We start from the raw sequence: 14,339 nt of genomic DNA, 5'->3' as shown, positions 1-14,339 counted from the left end.
CAACTGCCAAAAAGAAAAAGAAAGAAAAAAGAGAAAGAAAAGAAAAGAAAAAAGAAAAGGAAAAAGAAGAATATTTAATCAAACAGTTTTGTGTAAATACGATGAAATTCTCCTGTCATTTTATTCATCCCCTCACGGCATGATGTTAATAACTCACAAACATATTTCTCCTCATGGATTTTGAGCACTGAAAGTGTAGCAGATTCAGAATATTTTCTGAGAATATGTACTTTCAAGACTTTTTCAAAATTGCAGCCTGTTTGATGTAAAATGTTCAGCAAGTTCTGTCATACTATTGTTATTGTGCCTGATGTCATATCTGTGCCCACTGAACCTTTTGTTTAATTGTTCTGTGGTACACCAAATGGGAATCTCTACACATCTCACCTTCTGTGTAAATCATAACATTTCTATTATGATTCCTTATGGAATCGATTTGACTCATGTTATTGTACAATGAACAGGGCTTACTTCTCTTGTGGTTATTTCTCAAGGTACAGTGCGCAGAAATTCCAGTGTCAGTTTTCTTGGAGTCAGAAGTAGAGGTTAATAGTTCTCTTATATTTCAATTCCATCTAAAGGCTACAATAGGCGGCTGAGGAATTATATGCTTCAAACGAAAATATTTTTCCACAACATGCTGGTAACTTTCATGTAACACTTTTGAAATGCCAGCAAAATTTTGGTGCCTGTTGATCACTAAAGGAATTCTGTCACATATTGTACTTTGTTTGCTAAAATTATTGACTTCCCTTGCTAATCTTAGCTATATTATTTGCAATTTTTTTTAATCGTGATTCACTGTAACCACGTTTGACATAATGGTGTACAAAGCCATTTGCATGTTTCCAGTAATCCCCTATATCAGTACAAATCCATTTTATCCTAAAAAATTAGGATTTCAGATTTGACTGAATTATATGGTGAGGATGAATAGGATGATTAGTGGTGGGGGTAAATGTGGGATGATGTGGGCTTGCAAAATAGCTCTGTTGATTTTCTGCCTCCAGAAAACTTAACTTTGTGTCAAAAAATTCAATACTAGTTTTTGACAAAGTAGATGTAAATTTTATGTCGGACTTAAAGCCATAATAATAATAATAATAATAATAATAATTATTATTATTATTATTATTATTATTATTATTATTATTATTATTATTATTATTATTATTATTATTATTATTATTATTATTATTATTATGTTATTAAATACAAAGAAATCGTTTTTATTAAGATTTGAAATAAAGAAATCGTTAATGTATACATCTTTATTGCTTTTCTTTTGTTCTGCAGGCTCTTGACGAGAAAGAGAGAGAAATATCAGAAGAGAAACAGAAAATAAAAGATGCAGTTTCTAAGATACGACAAACTGTAAATACCCTAACTCTTTTTTTTTGTGCCGGTGGCACATAAAAAGCACCATCCGAACGTGGCTGTTGCCAGCGCCACCTCAACTGGTCCTGTGCCGGTAGCACATAAAAAGCACCATCCGAACGTGGCCGATGCCAGCACCGCCCCGACTGGCTTCTGTGCCGGTGGCACATAAAAAGCACCATCCGAACGTGGCCATTGCCAGCGCCGCCTTGGCTGGCTTCCACATAAAAAGCTCCAACCGATCGTGGCCGATGCCAGACCCCCCTGGCACCTGTGCAGGTGGCACGTAAAAAGCACCCACTACACTTGTGGAGTGGTTGGTGTTAGGAAAGGCATCCAGCTGTAGAAACACTGCCAGATCAGACTGGAGCCTGGTGCAGCCCCTGGCTTCCCAGACCCCGGTCAAACCGTCCAACCCGTGCTAGCGTGGAAAACGGACGTTAAACGATGATGATGATGATGATATAACAGTACATTACCAAAATATGGAATAGATCATGTTTTCGTTTTTGCTTTTATTTTTTAACAGTTTTGTCATATTTCAAGATATGCTTCATATGTTTATGTCATATTTATGACAGACTTCTGTCATAAATAATAGTTAGTTGGGTCATCCTCCCAGAAGCTTCATTGATTTCATGCAAACATACCATCCATCATGGTCCTCTATGCATGTTCTTAATTTGAGGATATTTGCCATTTCACTGTCCTGAAGCAAGTTGTCCCCATAGCTTAGACGCGTTCTTCCTCTGTTGGTTCTTCCTTCAACTGACTGCCATAAAACCAGTTGACACACAAGTTCTTCTGGGTGCCTGAAGTAATGGCCAGTAATTCTTACTATTCTCTGTTGAATCTTCTCAGTCACTTTGGGTGGATCTGGAAAAAGCTGCTTGTTGTTTAAATGAGTTCTCCATGTAACATTCTGATCCCATTCTTAACATTCTTATGTAGCAGCCATCTATTTGTTTTTCAAACTTTTTGGTGAGGGTCCAAGTTTCAGTACCATATAACTAAACTGATTCTACTATGAAGACAAACAATCTGATTTTTAATTCATGTGCCAGATATTATGCAATTTGTGACACATACGCTAAGCAAGTGCCTTCCGCACGGCAAAGTCTTTTTCACTACATTCTGTCTAAGCACCAAGGTACTTGAAGTTGGTAACTTCCTTAAGTTTTTTCCATTCTTTGCATAAATAAAAATTCAATAATAATTTGGTCTTCATTGAAAAACAATATCTCAAGTTATTTTCAACTGCAACAGTAGGAGAATTCAAGAACTGAAGAAAGAACAATGAGACAAATAGCTGGAAAGAGAACAAATTACATGGCCAATTCTTGTAACTAACTGAGGAAGTAAAGAACACTGGTTATGACCGATAGATGGAAATTTGCGAAAAGAAACCAAATCACTTTTTACAGCTGCCCAGGAACAGTCTATTTGAAGTAGTTTGATAAAGGCAAAAGATAAAACTTAGTCAGAGAGCAAACGCAGAATCTGTAGAAAAGGGAATATTAGTACAGGCATGACTGTGTTGATAAAAGAACTAATTGGTATGTTAGGTGAGTGTGTGGATTCAAAGTAACAAAAAAGTGGCATGAACATGAGCCATAGGGTCTGAAGGAGAATATTAATTACAGAATTTTATGGGATTTCTTCATATAGACTGACCATACTATTGATGCAAGAAGATCAGATGTGATTGTAGGAGACCAATGAAAAGAAAATACAGTGTAAGTGCAGTGGCTTTGTAATACCACATGATAATGGAGTGGATATGAAAGAAATTGGGAAAATTAAGAAATATCAGGATTTAGCCAGAGAGAGGTGAAGAGACTGGAAAATGAAGTTAGCAATTGTTCCTGTAGTAATTAGTTCACCAAAACTGCTGTTTAAGAGGCTGAAGGGTATTGGAATTGTTGTTCGATTGTTCACTTGCTGGAAAGTGCAATCCTGGATTCTGGAATATTCTTAAGAAAGTTTCTAGAGATTTGATAAGACTTGTTGTCACTAAACCTCAGGGTGACATCCTTGGAAAAGTAGCGTCTAAAAGCTTTAGTAATAATTGTCTCAAATTTTGGCACAAGGCCAGCAATTTTAGGAGAAAGAGGTTAGTTGATTACACTGACTTCAATACTTGACTGGTACTTCATTTTCCTCACCCTAGTGGGATGAAAGGCTAAGGTGAACCCTAATTGAATTTTAAACTCAGGATTTAGAAATCTTGCTAGACATTTTCTCTGATACTCCAACAATTCTGCCAGCTTACCACCTTATTAGAGTAGTAGTAGTAGTAGTTGCTGTGTCCTGTTTTACATGAAAGTGGGCGTTTGCTTCTGTTTTTAGGTACAAGATATGCTCAAGGCTAATGACAACCGTCCAGATATTGAGAAGCTGGAGCAATATGAATTTGATTTAGATGTTGAGGAGCAAGTACGTCTTCAAGCTGATGGCGAAGCAGCCATTCAGAAGGTAAGTCTTTGTTGATGTGCTGTCGTCATCATCCTCCTCCTCTGTCTCTTCCTCCTCCTGCTGCTGCTACTACTACTACTACTACTACTACTACAGCTGCTGCTGTTTCTGCTACTCCCACTTCTTTCTCCTCTGCCTCCTCTTCCACTACCACCACCACCACCACTACCACCACCACCTCCTACTCCTTCTCACTCTTCCCTGCTGCTGCTACTGCTACCACCACCACCAACAACAACAACAACACCAACACCACCACCACTCCCCTCTCCTCTCCCTCTTTCAAAAATTTTTCTGATGGATATGAATGCCTTTATGCAGTTTTTTGCTCTGCTAGAAACAGTAACCAAATCTCCTTGAAATCACTTACACTCTACCATCTTAAATAAAGATAATACACATCAGCTAATGTAGTTCTAGATTCTGTCTATGAAAAAGCAGTGAGATCTGTGCCTGAAATGTGTTTGTTAATTGGTTTGCCTAATCTGGATTTACCAAAAGTTAAACAACGACAGCAGCAACAACAACAACAACAATAAAAAAAGACATACTGAGTAACAAAATAAACAGAACAGTCATGACTGGGATACCTTTGATCATAAGTCTGCTCAATTAGAGTTGTCCTATCGTCAAACAACAAGGATTTATGTCTGTGTAGCTACTGTGGGCTGTGTTTCTAGGAGTGGTGGATTTAAACGAAGTGTTAATAGATCAAAGTCCTTGATAACATGGTTAGCTATTAAATGATGTGAACACACAGTGAAGAGCTCAAATGAAGGAGGAATGTGAAGGAATATATTATAAATAAGAAGTGACTTGGTCAAATCTGGTCCTGACAGATAAAAGATTGTGATGAATAGACCTCATACCAGAATGAAAAAAACAAACAAAAGAAACAAACAGTTCTTAAATGTCATTGCTGATCATAATGCTCTTGATGAAGACAATAATGACAATGTTGATGGTGATGATGAGGATGAGAGTGTTGTTGTTGTTGCTGTTGATGATGATGATGATGATGATGTTGATGATGATGATGATGACAATGTTGATAATGAAGTTGACAATGATGACTATGTTGATGATGATGATGACTATGTTGATGATGATGATGATGATGACGATGACGACAACGATGAAGATGATAATAAGGATGATGATGACGATGATGACAATGTTGATGATGATGACAATGTTGATGATGCTGATAATGATGATGATAACAATGTTGATGATGATGACAACGACGACAACAACGACGATGATGACAACAATAATAAGGATGACGATGACGATGATGACGATGATGATGATGATGACAATGTTGATGATGTTGATAATGATGATGATAACAATGTTGATGATGATGATGATGATGGCAATGTTGATAATGATGTTGACAACAATGACTATGTTGATGATGATGATGATGATGATGATGACAATGATGATGATGACCATGATGACAATAATAAGGATGATGATGACCATGATGACAATGATGATGATGTTGATAATGATGATGATAACAATGTTGATGATGATGATGATGATAACAATGACAACAATGACACAATGACAATGACAACGACAGTGAGAATGATGGCAATGTCAATGACGATGTTGAATGAGGAGAAGCAAAACATTGAAACAATCCAATAGATTGCTTTATTTCTTTTCTAGATATATGAAAACACTGAATATGAAAATCTGACTAAATTGTTTGTCAAAGAGAAAATTAAAGAAGAATGCTATGATAAAATGTTTGTCAAGGGCCGATCCCTAAAGGTAATATCCTTGTCTAAATTTCCAATCTTTATTAACAAAAGTTACAGTTAGCAGAAGTGGACAATAGTCAGTACATTGTTTCTGATGGTCAAGACATTCAATTCTGAAATGGTACTGACCACAAAGTTGTGGCATTAAATTTTATATCTTAAATAGAGCATTGCTATTTGGAATGAGACACTCTCTAACAAGCTGAATTGAATTCCTTTGGGTACATAATAAACACTTATTACCAACATGTATTCATGTACGTATGTATGTATGTATGTATGCCTGTCGTCACCGCGGATGGAGGAAACAGGTTAAGGAGGGGATCGACACTCTTGAGAGAGCACGTATCCAGCATGAAGAACTTAAGCGAGCTGCGCAAAAGCGCACGGCTCATATAGTGAATGGGGAAAGCTTGGTCTGCAATGTTTGAAGTCGTGTATGCTTGTCAAGAGCTGGGCTCATTAGCCACCAACGGAGCTGCAAATGCAAAATATAAGTTAGTCCTAGAGCGCACAATGTTCCTGAAGGTCGGCAATGGTCTTCCTCGGTCACGAGTGGACAGCCATCATGTATGTATGTATGTATGTATGTATGTATGTATGTATGTACGTATGTATGTATGTGTGTGTGTATGTGTGTGTGTGTACTTATACATATACATGTTCAAACCATCCAATCCAACCCAACACGGAAAGGGGGACATTAAATGATGATATATATATATATATATATATATATAAACTGCGTCAATAAACATGTAATAAACAGCTTGAGTGGCTGTGTGGTAATTAGCTTGCTTACGAGCCACATGGTTCCGGGTTCAGTCCCACTGCATGGCACCTTGGGCAAGTGTCTTCTACTATAGCCTTGGGCCGACCAAAGCCTTGTGAATGGATTTGGTAGACGGAAACTGAAAGAAGCCTGTCGTATATATGTATATGACTGAAACAATTAACAGAAAAGAATATATCCTGAATCCCAGTGTGGATTTCAGGCTGGGAGAGGCACTGTTGATATGATTTTTGTCTTCCAATGAGTTCAAGAGAAAGCACATGAACAAAATACAAGGTGATATCAAGAAGTTTCAGGATTACTTATGTTTAATAAAAAATAACTTCTTTTCCTAAGATCTCTCTGCGCAATATCTGCAACATAAAATGGCAAGATAAGATAGCAGATGTCAAAATCTTTGAAAAATGTGATATCTCCATGCTGCTGAGAATTCACTGTACATGGGTAGGACATGTTGACATGAAAGATGACTGGATTCCCAAAATTCTTTTGTATGATCTATAAGTAGAGGGATGTTGCAGTATTTGTTTCATCAATTGTCACTAAATATTGTACTTTCTTCTTTCCTCAGGCCTTCCTCATTCCTCTAGAAGTTGAAAATTTCCCCCTGATTGAAAGGTCAAAAGAAGAACTGGAGCTACTGCAAAGGGTTGAGAACAAACGGAAAGTTGAGAAAATAGTTGATATGGTTTGTAATATGCCTTTATTTATTTCTTTACTTATTAAACTGAGGACGGGAATGGAATAGTTATAAAAGAGGATGGGGTACATTTAAGAGTTTACAAGTGAATCTGGTTACATAGAATAAATTCAAATGTTGACTGAGAATACAGAGATAACACTAATATAGATTCATAAGTTAGCTAAAAACAGTAGAATATAGTTGAATAGGGAAGCAGGTCCTTGTGAACATATTTGGTTGCTCTGCTCAACAATTACTGTAACACTTTGGTCAAAGACACAAATGGAGTATACAAGGAGGCACTGAAAAGTTCCTGGCTTTAAGGGTATCACGAAAGGTCTGGTTGGAGAGCCAACCTTCTGAGTTCTTTTACAGAGCTTTGAAAAACTGAAGGATCACTGCAGTAAGTGTGTGAATCTGAGAGGGGTATATGTTGAATAAAATCATAATTAACTGATCCTCCTGTATTTTCTTTTACCCGAAGCCAGGAACTCTTCAGATAGAGCCAGAGTCTTCCTATTTCATGGAACAAAACTAGTTTTGAGAATTGAGAAAGTTAAAGTATTCCAGTCACACTGTTCTCATATTGTGTCTGTTAAGGACTCTGTTCTGTGGAAGTTAGTGACAACACTTGGATTAATAAGATTGGGGAGGGGCTATGATGGATTTGAATCTCAGCTGAAAGAGTGTTGAGGTTTAGAAGAGTTAGAAGGAAATTGATATTGATTGCAAATTTTGGCACAAGGCCAGTAATTTTGGGGAAGGAGGTAAGTTGAATACATCAACCCAAGTGCTCACTTTATTTTATTGACCCTGAAAGGATGAAAGGCGAAGTCAACCTTGGCAGAATTTGAACTCAGAACATAAAGACAGATGAAATGTTGCTAAGGATTTTGCCCAGCAGGCTAATGATTCTGCCAGCTTACTGTCTAAGAAGGAAATTAATATTAGCAGTTTCATGGGCCAAGTGTAAGTGAAAAATCTGAACTCTGCAGAATTTTACAAGTTTTCTCATATAAGACTGCTTTGACTGGAATAATCACTAATCACTTTAAATTTGTGGTTGAAGAAGAAAAACAAAATAATGAAACCTGTTTTGGTAGATAAAAATGTATAAAATGATTAGTTAGTAATTAATCTATGAATGACATAGATGAGTAACTGTTAGAGTTAGCTTCCCAATCCTTATAGGGTTGACTTAGCTTGTCATCCCTGCAGAGCCAATAAAATAGAATCAATTAAATACTTAGATAAATGCAATTGACTATATTTCTTACAAAAATTAAAGAATAACCTTTTCTATAAAATTTTGAACTCATTATATACTCTTTTACTCTTTTACTCTTTTATTTGTTTCAGTCATTTGTCTGAAACAAATTTTATTTGTTTCAGTCATTAGTCTGCAGTCCTGGGTTCAATTCCTCCTCTGAGCATAGTCTTTCAGAGAGAGTGGTGTCTCTATGGTTCGATATATTACAAATCCTTATTTACCTACCTTTGCACTGAAAACACCTTTAATATTTGTCTACTCTGAACATATAACAATTATAATAATGGCTTCTTTCTTCTCTATGTTCAGTTTAACCAAGAGATATTTGAATTAATATCCAGAGCTAGTGGTTCACAAAGTGTAAGTTGTTTCATTACTTTATAATTAGCATTTAATAACTCTTTTCATCAAGCTTAAATCAAATTGAAAGTAGCAAAATCTAATTCACTTACATCCTTTATGATTTAATCTTTCATCTGCCTTCTGGTTTCGAAAACTATTAAAAATTGTTAGCTACTATAATAATACTCTTGTGTTTTTCTCCATCACAACACATGAATGAGAGAAAGGAAACGATGATAGAGGAATAAGGAAGAAAGGGGTGATGGCAAACTAGGTGGATGGTGAACATTCAGTGCTGAAAAGAAAAATCAAACAGCGTTTCAACTCTGTGTGAGTATATGTGTGTATATGTGTGCATGTACAAGAGAAGTATGTGAATGTATGTGAACATTGACAAGTGTATAATGCATGAAAGTACTAGTTTATTTCAATATAAAATTGTAAAAATTGCAAGTAATAAAATGTGAGTCAGACTTAGTTGGAATTTCATCGATTAATATATTCTTCTGTACACAATCATACATACTCAGATATCTATCTATCTATCTATCTATCTATCTATATCCATCCATCTATCTATCTATCTATCTATCTATCTATCTATCTATCTATCTATCTATCTATCTATCTATCTATCTTTCTATCTTTCTATCTATCTATCTATCTATCTATCTGTCTGTCTATCTTATCTTATCTATCTTATCTATCTATCTATCTATCTATCTATATCCATCCGTCTATCTATCTATCTATCTATCTATCTATCTATCTATTTATCTATCTATCTATCTATCTATCTATCCATATCCATCTGTCTATCTATCTATCTATCTATCTATCTATATGTGTATATATAAATATATATATACATATATACATACATATATACATATATGTGTAAATTAATACATTAGAAAGTGAACTTCTCAATCATGCAGTCATACCTTCATTTACTAATGTGTGTGTGAATGTGTATACATATACACATATCTACCTGTATAATTCCCTCTTTTTGTACATATGTTTGTATATAAGTGTACATGTATGTATGTATGTATGTATGTATGCTTGTATGTAAAATATATTTCTGTTTATTATGCTTCCAGGTAGATATGCTTGGTTCAATAGAAAGTATACAAGATGAGGTGAAGCTACTTATTGGAACTATATATTTTGTCTATGTTATATTTTATTTTTATATATATTATTTCATAGTTCTTTTTTAACAACAAAAGTTATGACTAGAAAAAGTTGTTGTTGCTGTTGTTGTTGTTGTCATTGTTGTTGTTCCTATTGTTATTGTTACTTTTATTATTGCTATTATTGAGTATCTTATACTATGATTTTATACAATAAAATCATAGTATTAGACTTTATTGAACAATTCTTATATTATTTAGTTTACCAATTGACATACAAACCCAGTATGTGTGTATGCATGCAAACATACATACATACATACATCTGTGCAATTACACACACACACACGCACATACATGAAAGAAGGTTTGAAAATGCAATTTTAAAGATGTTTATTCACTTGACCGGTTTCAATTTTATTAGAAAAAGATTGTCAAAAGTAAAATGTAGAGCTTTGTATAAGCTTTTTTTGTGTTAAGTACTGGTTGTCACAAAAGTATTAAAATACCTATATACATTCTTTGATAATAATAAGAAAATGTTAAAAACAGTTTACAGGAAAGTATTTAAGAAAATATTCAACAAAAAGTATTAGAAGTTCAATAAAAATCATGTTTGTTTGGTAGTATATATATATACACAGAAGGAGATATATTTAATAGTTTACAAAGAATTCGAGAGGAACCAACCTGTCTTCCTGGTAGGCCTCAAGAGACAAGTCGTGTCCATAGAACATGATTACCACTTTATTTTACTGAACCCTCATTAGTTGTTCATGATGAGAGAATCCATCAGATGTATGTATGTCATTATTCAATTTTATTTCAAGATTTCTAGCCAATAGAGAAAGAGCCAGTTTCTAACCTAGATCCAAGGCTCCTTCATTGGAATTTCAACAACATCAACAGGGTATTTTTTTTATATATATATACATGCAGATTCATATGTTTTGTTTTATGTATGTCTTCTCATGCATATACTTGCATATCCAGACATGTTCATATATACTTAAATGATAAACTTTTGGTAATAATAATAATTAATCCTTTCTACTATAGGCACAAGGTATGTATGTATGTATGTATGTATACATGTGTAATATGTATACATATGTGTATATATTAAGGAAATGAAGGCAGTCTAGATTTGAACAAAAGCTATTATTTAGTGCTTTTGCACCTTTCAGGGATTCATCATGAATGAATTCTTATTTTAAAAAATTCATACTTTTATATATATGTGAGGCAGCTGAAAAAATCTGGAGTTGAATTTAACACACACACACACACACACACCACACACACACACACACACACACACACACATGCATACACATACACATGCTTGTGTACACAGCACACTCACACACACACATTTTGTCCAGTGTGCTAATGATTCTACCAACTTGCTGCCTTAATAATAATAATAATATAATAATAATAATAATAATAATTCTTTCTACTATTGGCTCAAGGCCAGAAATTGTGGTGGCACTGGTGGTGATGGTAGTGGTGGGGGTAGGGGACACAGTTAATCACATCAATTTTAGAGCTCAACTGGTACTTACTTTATCAACTTCAAAATTACTGAAAGGTAAAAATCAACCTTAGTGTGATTTGAACTCTGAACATAAAACCAGAAGAAATGCTGCAAAGCATTTTGTCCAGTGTGCAAATAATTCTGCTATGGCTTCTTATTTTGGCACAAAGCCAACAAATATGAAGTTGAAACCATCAACCACAGTCAGTATTTGGCAGGTATTTTATTTTACTGACCCTGGAGAGGTGAAAGGCAAAGTTCACCACTTTTTATGCTCTAAGTTCAAATTCTGTTGTGGTGAATTAAAGCTTTGAATTTGGTAGAAGGAAACTGAAAAAAGCATGTCGTGTGTGAGTGTGTGTGTGTGTGTGTGTGTGTGTGTGTGTGTGTGTTTACATCTGTGTTTGTCAACCACCACTGCTACCACCACCACCACTCAACAACTGATGCAGGTGTGTTTAGTCCCCATAACTTAGCAGTTTGGTAAAAGAGACCGATAGAATGAGCACTGGTCATAAAAAAAAGTCCTAGGGTCTCTTTGATTAAAACCCTTCAAGCCAGTGATCCAGCACAGTTGCAATCAAATGATTGTAACAAATAAAAGGATAAAAAGATATTCAATTTGGGGAGTTTATGAGAATTTGGTGAATAAGTACAGGAATGCAACATAGCATGTTTTGGATTCCTTATAACTTTTGTGTTAGTATTTGTAACTGATATCTATATAGAATTGATGTGAGTTATTGTTTTCAGTAGAAGTAGGTTAGTATCGGGTCATCCCATTTGTAATATCCAAAAATCTGATATCTGTAAGTTGAACTGCTTTGTTTGTTATTTCAAAATATCTGAATGGTAACAGTTCATGTTACAATGACTTTGAACAATTGTTAACAAGTAATTCATGTCATTACAGTATGTGTTAGTGGAGGCGCAATGGCCCAGTGGTTAGGGCAGTGGACTCGCAGTCGTAGGATCACGCTTTTGATTCCCAGACTGGGCATTGTGAGTGTTTATTGAGCAAAAACACCTAAAGCTCCACGAGGCTCTGGCAGGAGGTGGTGGTGAACCCTGCTGTACTCTTTCACCACAATTTTCTCTCACTTTTTCTTCCTCTTTCTCTTGTACCTGTGTTTCAAAGGGCCAGCCTTATTACACTCTATATCATACTGAATCTCCCCGGGAACTACGTTAAGGGTACACATGTCTGTGAAATGCTCGGCTACTTGCACATTTATAAATGAGCTTGCACATTTATAAATGGTGCCAAGCTGTATCGGCTTTTGCCTTTCCCTTAGATAACATCAGTGGCATGGAGAGGTGAGGCAGTATGCATGGGCGACTGCTGGTCTTCCATAAACAACCTTGCCCAGACTTGTGCCTTGGAGGGTAACTTTCTAGGTGCAATCACATGGTCATTCATGACAGAGTATGAGTTAGCCAGTTCAGTTACTACTTTGACCCCACTTGGTGAAAGGTGAAAGATGTCCACAAAGAATTTAAGACATATAATACTTTATCATCATCATCATCATCATCATCATCATCATGTTCATATTCTATGCTGACATGGGTTGGATAGTTTAGCAGGACTCAATGGATCATAGGACTGCCCTGCACTTCAGTGTTTGTTAGGCATGGTGTCTATGGTAGGATTCCCTTTCTAATGCTTTATAAGTTTTGAAAAGGCAATAATGAAGTAGAAGCAATTTAAAATATTCATGTTGTTTATAGGAAAGATTCCTTTAAACAAAAGAACCAGTTGAAGATGATTTGAAAGGTTTAGAAAATTTTATTTCACTTTACAAAATGCTCCATGAATAGGTTGCCCTGTTCAATTTAATGAAAACTTGCTTTTGCAAGAACCTGATCAAAATAGTGCTGCTGTGGTTGAAAAATTAGCCCAGAAGCTGAATTCACGCCATTCAACAGTTCAACAGCATCTGAAATGGCTTGGAAAGGTGTCTAAACTTTGAAAGTGGAATCTCCATAACTTGACAGAAAACAGCTGTGTGAGGCAGCGAGTTGGCAGAAACGTTGGCATGCCAGGCGAAATGCTTAGCGGTATTTCGTCTGCCTTTACGTTTTGAGTTCAAATTCCGCCGAGGTCAACATTACCTTTCATCCTTTTGGGGTTGATAAATTAAGTACCAGTTACGCACTGGGGTCGATGTACTCGACTTAATCCCTTTGTCTATCCTTGTTTGTCCCCTCTATGTTTAGCCCCTTGTGGGCAATAACGAAATAAGAAAATAACTGATGCATTTGAACATTTGCGCTACTCTGCTCACACATGAATGCATGTCACTACTTTTGAACATATTAGTGACAGTTGAAGAAAAATGGATTTTTTCGCAAGAATGTTCAGTGACGCAGGCAGAAAAAAAGAAGAAAAAGGAGTTTAGTGAAGGTGAATTGACTTGGCTAAACTACAAACTAAGGGGCAACCATCCCAGGTAAATGTTGTTTAGTGTTTAGTAGGATTGTGTTTGGTGTGATCCACTTCGAGATACTATCAGTTAATGAAACAATTACAACAAACATTTACTGGCAGCTGTTATAATGTTTAAACACTGCTTTGAAAGAAAAAATACCTACTTTAGTGACTCACAATTGACTGGTGTTCGATTATGATAATACAAGGTCTCTTACAGCAAAGATCATAGCTGAAAAGATTGAAAACCTTGGTTGTAAAAAAGTTCCACACTTTCTTTATTTACTGGACCTTGCTCCATCTGATTAAAACCTATTCTGAACTTTACAGAATCATCTTGATAGACTAGTTCTTAAAACATATCAATAAATGGAAACTACCCACCTGCTACAGTTTTTGTACAAAACCAAAAGAATTTTGTACAATTGGTATGAAGAAGTCTATAGATTGTTGGAAGGAGGTCATTGATAATATTGGCCATTATGTTATTGAATTGATGCTGGTGTGTTTAC

General features: G+C 35.5%; 1 protein-coding gene across 1 annotated transcript in view; it reads left to right on the top strand.

Moving 5' to 3' along the window:
- LOC115219339 (cilia- and flagella-associated protein 43-like) overlaps positions 1 to 14,339 on the top strand; it is a 106,811-nt gene that overhangs the window by 48,467 nt on the left and 44,005 nt on the right. The window contains exons 18-23 of the mRNA XM_036509001.1: positions 1,297 to 1,374; positions 3,727 to 3,852; positions 5,536 to 5,640; positions 6,995 to 7,111; positions 8,685 to 8,735; positions 9,824 to 9,862. Of these exons, the coding sequence (XP_036364894.1) occupies positions 1,297 to 1,374; positions 3,727 to 3,852; positions 5,536 to 5,640; positions 6,995 to 7,111; positions 8,685 to 8,735; positions 9,824 to 9,862 (516 nt within the window). The remainder of the gene's footprint in view (positions 1 to 1,296; positions 1,375 to 3,726; positions 3,853 to 5,535; positions 5,641 to 6,994; positions 7,112 to 8,684; positions 8,736 to 9,823; positions 9,863 to 14,339) is intronic.

This window comes from Octopus sinensis, linkage group LG14, assembly GCF_006345805.1.
Source record: "Octopus sinensis linkage group LG14, ASM634580v1, whole genome shotgun sequence".
In the NCBI taxonomy this organism is placed as follows: domain Eukaryota; kingdom Metazoa; phylum Mollusca; class Cephalopoda; order Octopoda; family Octopodidae; genus Octopus; species Octopus sinensis.
This window is presented reverse-complemented; position numbering and strand designations above follow the sequence as displayed.